We start from the raw sequence: 13112 nt of genomic DNA, 5'->3' as shown, positions 1-13112 counted from the left end.
TCTCTGTAACAGGCAATCTCTTTATGTTCGTGCCTTCAGTCATGTTATCCTGAATACTTTAAGCGTTGCTTTTGGAGAAGCGCTAAGGTCAATTCCTTTCTCAATCCCCACCTGCCTTTTGACAACTTGGGTTCACCTATTGTGAAGATGATACAGGTATATTAAAGCACTGGGTGACATTCACACCAGAGCATAACATTTAGATATTTATTGTCTGGCACCGTTTTGAGCACAGCTCCCTTTTTGTCTTTTCCCCCAAACTCCTTGACATATTTACATGCGTCCATGATTGGGTCCCAGGGAGCTAGTGTAGTACACAATCAGGGAACCCTTTGAAATGTCACACTCAGGCCATTTGAGAGGCATGACGACAAAAGAAGGCTTCAGAGGATGAGTCACCGGACCACACCACACTAGTCATCGGCAGCCTGGCTGGACAAATGATCAGCATTCACCTACCACCAGTAGTCCTCATTTAGAGACGTTCAGGGCCAGAAGCCCTTTGGACTTCAATGCTACCCATGGCGCAGAGGCACAGGTGGAAATTCTGTTACCCAGAAGTGTGTGGTCATCGTTTCCTGAAAGCTCCCCAAGTGAGAGTGTATCAAGCACTGCAAAAGAAACCCTAAGGAATCTCCTCCTTGTGCTCACCCTCCCCATAAGTTTAAGATACTTGCAGGTTGGTGAGTAGCTGCTAGAACAAAATGATTTGCATCAACTCAGGTTCTTGCTAGCTGCCCAACCAAAATTTGTATCGCACGGGTGGTTGCTCTTGCATCTCACGCTTTTGCAAGATCCACAGCTCTAGTGGTGATCTACCAATTAAACAGATACCGCGCTCCTTTCATAATTGAGGATAACCTGCCTGGTGATAGCTTCTGGGTATAGCACTAGAGACAACACCCCCCACGCCTCACTCCCAATCCTGAAACCATGTCAATTGGCTTTTTATGAAAGGGGACTAGTAGCCTGCCACATTGAAGGCGTCTGCACAAAGATCTGCGCTGGGGGACATTCCAGCAAGATCCCACTCAACGGGGACCCTGAGTAGAACTTTGGTTGTAAATCCCAGGGGCACTACAGTACAGCAGCAGAAACTGTGCAATAAAATATTGCCCGATAACTGGTCCACTGACACTCTCAAGCCCACAGGAACAGGTGAAGCACCAAGGAATAACCGCCAAAGAAAGTGATCTTGGTATTGGCAGATGAACTGCTACCAGAGGCTTAGTAAACCGCAAGTGCAGAATAGAAGAAGAAAAAAAACAGCAGTGCACTGTACGGAGGTGTCTGACCTCTGCCCAGCATGCAGACAAATGTGTACATCAGGAGAACAGATCAAGGAGGAATGCCATTCGCACCAAATATATGAGGGAGGCAGAGAGTGGTGATGTAGGAGAGTAGGATCTGCTTACTATGGTTACCCCCACTTTTTGCTGGTGTTTCACTGTTTTTCGACTTTAGTCTGGCTGGGGCCCTGCTATCCAGGACCCCAGCCTAGCTGCTTCCTCTCTAAATTGATTGCATGTACTTTAGGTACACTCCAGATTGGTTACTGGGTTACCCTTGTGAGTCCCTAGTATATGATACCTTAGGTACTAAGGGCATAGGTACCCCAGAGGCATACCAGGGGCTGAAGCATGTATTATGCCACCTCTGGGAAGCCTTCCAAAATGGCACCACAGGTCTGCTACTGCAGCCTGGGTAAGGTGGTGCATGCACCCCTTACTAAGATATAGGCTACCTATATCTACCTTTAATCACTGACACATATAAACCTATAAGTCACTCCTATGGCAGGCCTTATCAACCCTGAAGGCAGAGTGCTTGGTTTTGTGCGAGAGGGTGCCCATGCATGAGCAGGACCCCTCTGCAGCTTTCGGAATCTATTCTCTGATGCTGTTCTGTGATGCAGCCAGACCATATACTCTTAAGTGCATTATAACCTCGCGGTAAATGCTAACTTTGGAATGGATGCATGGAAACATGTCATGTTTGGTGTCAAACACTTTGGAATCCTAACCCACCCCCCGCCAGTCCTGGGGGCGGGGGTAGAATTCCACGGTTCTAGAGGGAGAAGACATGTACACACTAACCTAACTGGTAATAGTTTAAAAGAGCCCCAGCATCACAAAATGGATGCTGCAGCCACAGACACGAGTCTGACCTCCTGCTGCTGGACGAAACTCCGGCAGGGGAGGCCTGGACAATAGATTTCCTGTCACAGGGAGGTGTAACCACCTCCCAGACAGGCTTTAGTGTATTGGGGCTGGGTGGGTGCATTCATAGAATGCTTTTCAGACAGTGCTGGGGGCACACTTGCTGTCCCTGTGCATACCCCAGTTCAAACCGGTTGTAGGGGCACTCCGCTCCTGCCCTGGCACGAAACTGGACAAAGGGAATGGGTGGAACTCAGGACACGGACTTCCAGACTTCTCAGAGGTGGACACGAGATCCCAGCAAAGCTGAGACCCACAGCCCTCACGAGTGACGTGGAACCGGAACTCCTGGACACCGTGCACATTTGCAAGTGCATCGACTTACCGAGCTCTCCCGAAGTAGTGCATTAGGCTACTTGTAGTCCAAGCCCCGAGCACCATTTGCACCGAAGATTATGGGGCTACCCTCCACGAGTGTTCCGTGGACCCGCTTCTAGCATTTCCGCTCGAGGCTCCTTCGCGATCCCTGGTCCGTTGACTGGTGGGTCCCCACGAAGGTAACTCTTCTGTTTCTTGGGCTTTCCTGGTTGCTCCAGATGTGCCCTGACTCCCCTCCAGAGGGAGAGTCCCTCAGACCTTGCTGGTCTGCAACTAAGCCAATCTTTGCTTTCTGCGTGGGTTGCTGTTGCCAAGGCTTGTTGGGTACAATCGGATCCGATCCGGATACTGACACCGCAGCACTTAACATCCTTCGTGAGATAGCTCGAATCCAGCACCTGGTCGTCGTCGACGCCTCCTGGGCCTTGAGGCTGAAGAGTCAAACTTCACCTTCTTAATCTGAAAGCACCTGACATTGGTGGGAATCCGCTCATCGCCATCCTGGTCACTGGCAAGTGACCCAGACTCTGTCCCCTCTGCTTTCATGTTCTTCAGATCTCCGATCCACCCTTGGATCCATCCAGACACTTTCGACTTGGTCACCAGCAGCAGATCGCCATTGAAAACAACGACAAAACCCGACATCAAAAGACACCTATGCACAGGCTTCCCTGGGTGAGGTAACTCGAGTACTCCAGTGCTTCCGTGAGTATTGAGTCTAGAACTGCCTAGGTCTAAAGGGGGTTGCTCCAAGTCCTCTTCCTAGAGTCCTTAATCTGTAATTTTCCAACCGCGACTTTCCCCATTGAAGTTAATGGTGATTCGCGGCTGTGTTTAGACACTGCAAGCATCCCCCGTGGGTCCCCTGTGTCACTACCTTGGATGGTTTGGTACGCCCCTAGGGCTCAATGTATATTATGCTAATTTATTGTGTGCTAAATAAGTTTACTCTCTGTACTTTTGCCTATAGCCTCATAAAGAGACTAGAGGGATGTGTTTAGAATAAATACATATATTTTATATATATACCTGGTGTGGTTCTCCTTTCATTTGGTCATTCATGAGATTATAGACTGGTAAAACAAGCTCCTTTACATTCCTTCAAGACTTAGCCTGAAGGCTTCTCTCCACAGCTACCACTAGGATAGCTTTCTATATAGGTTGTCTTTAAACCTGAAAAAGCATTTGACCAGGTAAGGCGACGTCTCCTGAAGGAGATCTTTGACAAAATTAGATTTGGGACAAAGTACCGAAGCTATGTCTTTGTCATCTACGAAGTACCCAGGGTGGGCATATTGTTAAATTGCAAGATATTAGATTAAATCTACCTGGATGAGTGGACAAGGCAGGGATGCCCTCTATCCTCATTGTTATACGCTCTTGCAACAAACCCCATAGCAGCTAATATTAGGCAAAACAATAGAACCATCCAGCTAGGAAATGCACAACACAAAGTTATTTTATTCATAAATCATGTGCTATTCACCCTTACTAACATAGATACGCCCTAACATGCCTTGTTACAGCACCTAGAAGCATCCGAGTGACAACCTCCCTTTCATTCTATTCGATACCTGGGGTAAACCCAATAACCCCTTTGTTGATGTTACTCAAGCCTAAACGGCTCAAGCTGAAAAGAAATACACTTAATGATCTAACTTGGTGAAAGGCTTTATTTGTCAAGCAGGAAATAATACATTAAAATGAATGTATTCCCCAGACAACTTTAATGTGTTCAAGCTATACCAATATTTTCACACCAGGCTGCTATTATGGTCATACAATCGAAAATGTATAATTTTATCTGGGCTAGTGGGAAGACAAGACTCCTAAAAAGTCATGGTGGTACACTGATCTAGGGGAGGAATGGCAATTCCTGACATCTAGAGATATTACAAGGCTGTATACTGGATAGTGCCCCAGGCTTGGACCAGATGGAGAACGGGCAAAAATGGGTCTATGTGGACGAGGTAATGGATGAAATAAAAATTTGGGATTTCATGTGGTTGCCCAAACCCTCAAGCACAGACAACCTGTACAAAGGTACTACTACTTTCAGTCTCTAACACGGGGATTTCAGTAGAGGTTACCTTTAAATGGATGACATCGGTCTCTCCCTTTAACTCAAACACTATTTTAACTAAGAATTCATGCCTGAGAGAATAGGTAGTTCCTTTGGTAGGTGTGGATTGCACGAAGAAGATAAAAAAATCTGACAAGTGCAGATGCAAGTTTAAACTAGACAAGTCAGACAGACTGGCATGTTGTCAGATCAAGTAATGGGTAACGCTCCCCTCAAAAAATTAAGCAGCAACATGGAAGTCATGCTTTCTAGGAACTTTGTGACGAAAAGCTACCCCTCAACCGAAATTCCTTCAACAATCTACCAACTTCTCAGAAAATGTGAGGCAGCAGAATTGGCATACAGTTTACAATGGAAACATTTACTGTTCAGAGAAACAGAAGTTGCGGAGTAGGGGACATTGTGGAACTGTATCACGTATGGCTGAAGGTGCATCAAATCAACATGGTGACAAATATTACAAGCTAATGTTCTTTGGTATCTAATTCCATAAAAGTTCTTGTGTCTTTATCCTGATGTGTCGGAAATTAAAGGATGTGATTGAGATGGAGGAGAGAACGGCCATGTATATTTGGTGTGACTGCTCAAAGCTGAGGTTTTGTTTTTGAAAGTAGTTGCTAATCCACTAGAGAATATACTGGGATACACTTTAGGTCCTCTGCTGACAAATTCTTTCCAAGCCCATGATTCCAAATAAAGGAGATCAAGGGCACATGCTCTTATTTGTGTGATCTGCCTCACAATCTTGAACATTGTGCCCACAGTTCAGTTATTCTTAAGACCTTCTGGCGTTTCCTCGCCTGCCAAAGCCACAACAGTTCCCCAAGTAGCCACCTGGTTCGAATAGTATTGCAGTTTACTTAAGTCAGCAACTGGAAGCTACGTTAGTATTCAGCGGGTGCTAAACAAAACCGAACACATTCTCTGCACCACGAGTTATTAGGGACTCCACAAGCTTTTACTCAGTGGCTGCTCCTGACTATATGAAACGCATGGCAAATTTGTGTCTTATTATCAAGTTCCCTATACAATACATTCCCAGAATTATTGTGCCGGTTTAGATTTCCTTGACATAAGATTCTCGGAGACTGTGCATCGAGGAAGAAGTTTTCCTATAGGTAAGAAGTCCTTAGAATGCTGTGTCGCAGCAAAAGGGTCTCTCAATGTATCCAAGTGTAAACTTCACTTGCATTCTTTATAGGTAAACATTAAGAGGTATCCAACAATCTCAAAAGCGCAACAGCCAAAATAGGGCGAGTGACAGTAGAGCCAGTGAGTGTTTAAAGTTGTTCAAGTCTTAAATAAATAAACTATTTTAACCACATCCCCAGACCCGTGGCTTCAGAAAAACCCTCTGGAATCACACATCAGGGTAGAAGTTCCCAAGAGGGAAGATTCACTGGAATTGTGCATCTACACAGGTGATTCTGTAGGTACAGTATTCTATGGAACTGTGGTTGGAAGTTTGAAAAAGGTAAGATTAGTGGTGCTGTGTTTCTAGGTAGAAGGTTTTCTACAGCTACATCTTCGGCCTCTATAGATGGGTCTCTAGGAGCAAGATCCCCATTGCATCTTATCTTCAATTGCCAGGTCTTTGACTTGCTGACATCACTTATAGGTCTAAGGTTCTGTAAAGGTAAAACTACCTTGGATACTGCATTCATAACAGGTTCTAATATACTCTGATCTTTCGAAAAAGAACAATACTTTTATAATCGCTCAGGCTTAAACCTCGAGGCTTCCTCTAGAGCACGTGGGATGGCTCTTCTCACGGGCTCAAAAGCAGCAACACTGCACCCATACACTCCCCAATGTCACACAGAAGCAGTTATTTGGAGCACAGATGGTATATTACCTAACTTATTGAAGAACTCTTTCAGTATGCCCATTAGGTCACCAAGGGTCATCCCATAGTCTGCCACCACGCCTTCGATCTGGTGAAATTCTGCCAGGTGTGTAGCATCCAATGTCTCATTGCGGAAGACCCGATCGATGGAGAAATACTTAACAGGAGTGAAAGCTTCCTGCATTGAGAAAAAACAAAAATACTTTTAAAAAAAAGGATCATGAAACTTATTAAAAAAATAAAATAAAGGATTACATAACAGAAGCGCTGCACACTTCCTGAAGGACACATGTTGCTCCCTATACATCATTGTATTCTCTTTCTACCTCAACTGCTGAAATAAATAAGCCAAATTGTGCTCGTCCCTCTTCTGAAACAGTGCACACGGTAAACTAGAGATATAAAAATAGCAGTGTAAACAAAATATCAGTAACGTCAATATATACTACATATGTAGCATTTATGGAGATGTGCAGAGTGTAATATGCCATTTGTTGCCATTGTTGTGTGTGGGGAGGGTCTATGACTCGAGAGGTAAAGTGTCTTGGGGTCTTTATGCACCTTTCCTTCCTCAGCAATGGTGGTGAATAGCCTATTATACTCTGCTCATCTGCATGTATGGTTTAAGCTGGGCTGTTTCTCCATGTGCTGTAGTTAAAAGCAGCTCTATTTAACAATAATCGTAGAACAGGGGTTTTGATATATGCAGTGAAATAGAATCACAGTTCCTAGATCTTGTGAATAGAGCCTGTGGTGTTTTCTTTGGAAAAGGTTATCCTACAACAGAATATTTGAGCCACTAATCAGTGTTTTCTCAAGTATGTTAGGTACTGCTCTAATACTAAAGTGTGTGAGTCTCTGTACATGTTACAAATAACAAATTATTGGGTCATATGCATTTGCACTGCACATGTGTATATTTATTTTACCCAGTGCCGTCTGCCACTGGATGGTTATAAATAGGACCACGTTTACACCGGTAAATGATTTTTTGGTTTGCTAATAACTTTAGCACCATTTGATGAATATTCAAGGCCCATTAAAAAAAAAAAACAGTCATCCACCTCAGCTTCTTAGAAAGAGTTGCTCCGTCAAGCGGGCCTGAGAAAAAGAGGTTCCCAAAATGCGTTTATTCCAAGCACTATTCCAGAGGAAAATTGTACTGTGATATCGCAAAAATGGCTGAATAGAATTACAACAAATTTGGCACAAAGCTATAGCTTTATTCAGATAGTGTATTTTTTACGACTGGGGATAAATATCTAATTTTTTAGAAATTAAGGCTCAGAATTATCACACCGCGGAGCATGCGCGGATCCGACAATTATAAAGAGAAGTTTGGATTGGCTGCCACCACATCATTAAAATTGTAGCAACAGGCATTTTAAGATTCAGAGTAAGTCTCTTGTCCTCAAAAAAGGTATTTAAAAAAAACTTAAAAAAAATATATAGGGGGCTGATTACTGATGCCCGGACCCTCCTAGACCTCGTGCCCTAACGTAACTATAACTCACCATGCACTACTTGTACCCTCACAAGTTGGTAAACAACCGTTACAACGCAACTATTACAACGGACTACTTTTACAACGCAACTTTTACAACGCAGGATCCATTACAACAAACTACCTTTACAACGCATTTTTTTACATCGCAGATACCTTTACAACGCATGCCATTACAACGTAAGTATTGGTAAGTATATAATTATATTAAAAATGTTATAGGTTTTGGTTTTTGGGTACAGGGGTATTTTTAGGGTTCAGGGCTAGGTTTGGGTTTTGGGGTACAGCGGTATTTTTAGGGTTCAGGGCTAGGTTTGGGTTTTGGGGTACAGGGGTATTTTTAGGGTTCAGGGCTAGGTTTGGGTTTTTGGGTAAAGGGGTATTTTTAGGGTTCAGGGCTAGGTTTGGGTTTTTGGGTAAAGCGGTATTTTTAGGGTTCAGGGCTAGGTTTGGGTTTTTGGGTAAAGGGGTATTTTTAGGGTTCAGGGCTAGGTTTGGGTTTTTGGGTAAAGGGGTATTTTTAGGGTTCAGGGCTAGGTTTGGGTTTTGGGGTACAGGGGTATTTTTAGGGTTCAAGGCTAGGTTTGGGTTTTTGGGTAAAGGGGTATTTTTAGGGTTCAGGGCTAGGTTTTGGTTTTTGGGTAAAGGGGTATTTTTAGGGTTCATGGCTAGGTTTGGGTTTTTGGGTAAAGGGGTATTTTTAGGGTTCAGGGCTAGGTTTGGGTTTTTGGGTACAGGGGTATTTTTAGGGTTCAGGGCTAGGTTTGGGTTTTGGGGTACAGAGGTATTTTTAGGGTTCAAAGCTAGGTTTGGGTTTTTGGGTAAAGGGGTATTTTTAGGGTTCAGGGCTAGGTTTGGGTTTTTGGGTAAAGGGGTATTTTTAGGGTTCAGGGCTAGGTTTGGGTTTTTGGGTACATGGGTATTTTTAGGGTTCAGGGCTAGGTTTGGGTTTTGGGGTACAGGGGTATCTTTAGGGTTCAAGGCTAGGTTTGGGTTTTAAATAAAATTAAATTAAAATTAAATTAAATTAAATTATATTAATTTTAATTACTTACATTTTTAAAAATATTATATACTTACCAATACTTACGTTGTAATGGTATGCGTTGTAAAGGCATCTGCGATGTAAAAAAATGCGTTGTAATGGTAGTTCGTTGTAATGGGTCCTGCGTTGTAAACATTGCGTTGTAAAGGTATGCGTGCTAAAAGTATGCGTTGTAACGTCATACATCCTCACAAGTTACATCACTCATGACATGTTCCATAACTGCATTGATAACATCCCTAATGACATCTGAAATAACATCATTGATGAAAACACTGTTTGGCAGGGTCACACATTCTACTTAAGTTAGGGCACGAGTTCTAGTTACTTCTGATAAATATAACTGGTGCATTTCAGTGGTCTTGTTACTTTAAAATGTTATGCTATAACTGACATTTTCATCTAACTAGATCATCCCTTTAACCTTTATTTTTTTCCCAGTGAACATATACGAGAGAGATTGATATACATTTTTTTAAAGCTCTCCTTCAAGGACCTAATCACAACTATTATTCTGTTTTGTGTGCGAGTCATATAACTTTCTGAAAATGTTATTTTATAGTCCACTCTTGATTTCAAGCTACTGTATTACTTATCTAGGGTATCGAAGGAGTGTCCGTATCCTGGTTAAGAGTAGGAACAGGAACACCCTCATCCTAGTAAAAATATCAAACAGTCATGGTACTAATATCCCAAGGTGTGGTAGCATTAATTAAGGCAGCAGAAACAACAGTACATTAAGGGCAGTGGAATAAGATAACTATAGGTATTTAGCAGTTGAGAGGTGGGATGGACTCGCAAGGTACACAGGTTTGTGCTCAGGGAGGGGTCACAAAACTACAGTAACTTATTGGGGGGGGAAAGAACAGGACTCTTAGGATGCAGACTTCTCTAAAATGAAATGAAAATGCAACAGGTCCCTCTACAGCAATTTATATCCAGAATGTTCTTCCTGTTCTCCTTTAACGCAACTCTGGTGGCTAAGGACCGTTCAAAAAGTGTGGTATTTTAAATGAGAAAAGTGATTTAAAAAATATAGCAATAATATTTAAAAATGTAATACTAGGACAATTGTGGAAAAATTTAAGAATTAACCATAGAATTCCATGTATTTATAGAAAAAGAGTCCCATTTTACTTAAAAACTAAAATAAAAGTAGCTCTTAATGTAGTGTCATATCTTGTACTATAAAGAGATTAGAACAGCGGTAATGGATATTTCTGCCTTCAGAGTGGCACAAACAAAGGCGATACGGACTGTAGAAATGTTGTGTGTCCCATGAATGACTATATTAGCGACAGACTCATGGTAGAATCTCCAGGTGAAGATCAGCTGTGTCTGCACGGTCCCAATAAGAATTATCCTGGCTGTGAGAAGGTGGCTGTTACACAGTAGGAGAACAGAGTAGCAGAGTCTAGGGCTTGGTTGTCTATACTTACCAACAAGTGATTTTTTTGTTTTTTAGATGACACACATACACTCTCTCAAGCCCTAGACTTAGGGTTTTCAGCAACGTAGCACTACCTCAAACCACCACTCCAATGCATGAAGAATCGGAAAATGCTCATCTTATTTGGCGATTGTGCCCAATGTTTTTGAAAAAGACAGAGGGACCCTATATCACCAAAGGGGTAGGATACCAGAAGACCAACGTCAGAAGCACAATCCCCTAGGGAAAATGATCAAACAAGACTACTAGTTATTCACATCCACTCCCAAACTTAATCAAAGTCATCCAGAGTCAACCAAACATAGAGGTGCAAGATTAATGAGCTTAAAAATCAAGTAAAAAATGTACTTTTCTATTAAAATGTATTGAAATTGTATATATACATGGATATCTAATCACAATGCTAAAAATCAAACAATTTACGGCAAAATTAATTACACAAATATATAATTCAATTAAAAACAGTGATCATGAATAAAAACGAATAAAAACACACAACAGCAGCGAGTGGGGAAAAAGCAAGACAAAATATTTTCAAATCAAGAAAACATCACAGTTGTCAGACAGAAAATAAATACATCGAAGTGCATACAATCGGAACAACCAATTTTCGTCAGATGATAGCCATAAATTGTTGCACTCAAACAAAGCATTCACGCGTTTCGGTGGGTCCAATGTTCTATAACCCCCACCTTCTTCAGGAAAGCCAAAATCTTCCACACTCGTATTAGAAGTTTCTACAGATACGGATACTGCACTACTATGGTGCAGTTCAAAATTTCAGGCTACGTTCCTCTCCGAACACAGCTTAGTGCGATTAGTGACAATCGCAACACTTTATGGCAATCATCGGACTAAAATTTGTTGATCCGATTGTGTGCAGTTCGATGTATTTATTTTCTGTCTGACAACTGTGATGTTTTCTTGATATGAAAATATTTTTTCTTGCTCTTTTTCCCCCACTCGCTGCGGTTGTGTGTTTTTATTAGTTTTTATTCATGATCACTGTTTTTAATTGAATGATACATTTGTGAACCTAATTTTGCCCCAAGTTGTTTGATTTTTAACATTGCGATTAGCTGTCCATGTATATATAGAATTTCAATACATTTTAATACAAAAGTAAATTTTTGACTTGATTTTTAAGCTCATTAATCTTTCACCTCTGTGTTTGGTTGACTCTGGATGACTTTGATTAAGTTTGAGAGTGGATGTGAATAACTAGTGGTCTTGTTTGATAATTTTCCCTAGAGGATTGTTCTTCTGACTTTGATTGTGCCCAATCACCAGTGCCCAGAACAGCGTACCTGTTGAGCCAGCTGATAGAGCATCCGAGCACTCACAGCTGTTGTGTGTGTGCGTAGGAGGTTCTTCCGCGCTTCTTCAATAGTCCAGTTATACTTGTATCTGTCAAGAAAAAGGGACATTAAGTGAGCCAGCACATCATCTCGCTACCTTACCCACATACCTGGTCCTTTACGTTCACTCATCCCTCCACCCTCTTACCTGCCCCAACCATCTTCAACATTTTACAGGCTGTGCCTGTCAACACACCATGGCTCAGAACAACTTACCTCTGAGAACTAGAAATATTGTTACTGGAATTCATTGGTTCTATATTAAAGGCTTTCTGCCTGATCAATCACTACAGCGCTACAGTGTGAAATCCCTGTTCAGTTGATAAATAGCTTTAGACACAACCCGTTTCCTGAAGAAATTATATTTTATTTTTATTTATTTGAAAAGTTTTATATAGCGCTGGCTAGACCCGGAGGTATCAGAGCTCTTTACATGAGTTACAGCGAGTTACAGGTTACATAGTTACATCACTTAAATCAGAGTCACAGGGGGAGGAGGAGGGGGGGAGGGAGGGAATACACAACGGGAGAAACGAAGAAAACAATGTCAGATGTCCGACTGGGTAGGTGACAGCCAAGGGGGTGAAACCAGGGCCAGACTCCTCTTTACCTACATGTGACAGCTCCACCGGGCATCGGCCAAGGTTGCTCGTACATCAAGGTGAGTACAAACCGTTTTGACACCCATGGGGCGTTGTCAAAGGTCCAATAGAAGTTCAGAGGAACATTATTTATAGTGCTGGCTAGACCCGTAGGTATCAGAGCACTTTACATTAGGCTACATAATGTTACAGAGAATGAAAACAAATACACATTACATCAAAAAATTAAGCACAAATTTGGGAGTGGAAAGAAAGGTGAGACAAATAGAGAGATGGGGAAAGGGGGGGGGGAAGTGTGAAGGGGGAGAATGAGGGAAAAGATGGCAGGAGAGATGAATGAAAGAGTCAATGGATGAATAATGACAAAGGATAGACGGATGAGTGAGTGGCAGGATGGATGAGAGAAAAGGTAAATAGATGGAAGTATGGTTGGAAGGGTAGATGGACGGGTAAATGGGTGGATGGATTGATGAAAGGATGGATGGATGGATGAGTGAAAGGGTGGATGACAGGCGTGTGTTTCTTGTTTTAGTTATTTAAAGTACAACAGTGTTGGTATAAAATGGCTTAATCAGGCTTGACTATATTCCTTAGATGTTTCAAAAAAGATGTCTGAGTGGATGAATCAGAATGCATCAATTTACAAAATACAAACAAACAATACTGTATTCACATTAAGAGGATTGG

At 42.1% G+C, this 13112-nt stretch overlaps 1 protein-coding gene across 2 annotated transcripts in view; it reads right to left on the bottom strand.

Annotated features, from left to right (window-relative positions):
* The window catches only part of FARSA (phenylalanyl-tRNA synthetase subunit alpha), a 111772-nt gene that overhangs the window by 34485 nt on the left and 64175 nt on the right, over positions 1–13112 (bottom strand). For both annotated transcript variants that reach the window (XM_078684775.1, XM_078684782.1), the window contains exons 9-10: positions 11773–11872; positions 6476–6644 (exon numbers count right to left, since the gene is read on the bottom strand). In XM_078684775.1, the coding sequence (XP_078540901.1) occupies positions 6476–6644; positions 11773–11872 (269 nt within the window). The remainder of the gene's footprint in view (positions 1–6475; positions 6645–11772; positions 11873–13112) is intronic.

Source organism: Lissotriton helveticus, chromosome 1_1, assembly GCF_964261635.1.
Source record: "Lissotriton helveticus chromosome 1_1, aLisHel1.1, whole genome shotgun sequence".
In the NCBI taxonomy this organism is placed as follows: domain Eukaryota; kingdom Metazoa; phylum Chordata; class Amphibia; order Caudata; family Salamandridae; genus Lissotriton; species Lissotriton helveticus.
This window is presented reverse-complemented; position numbering and strand designations above follow the sequence as displayed.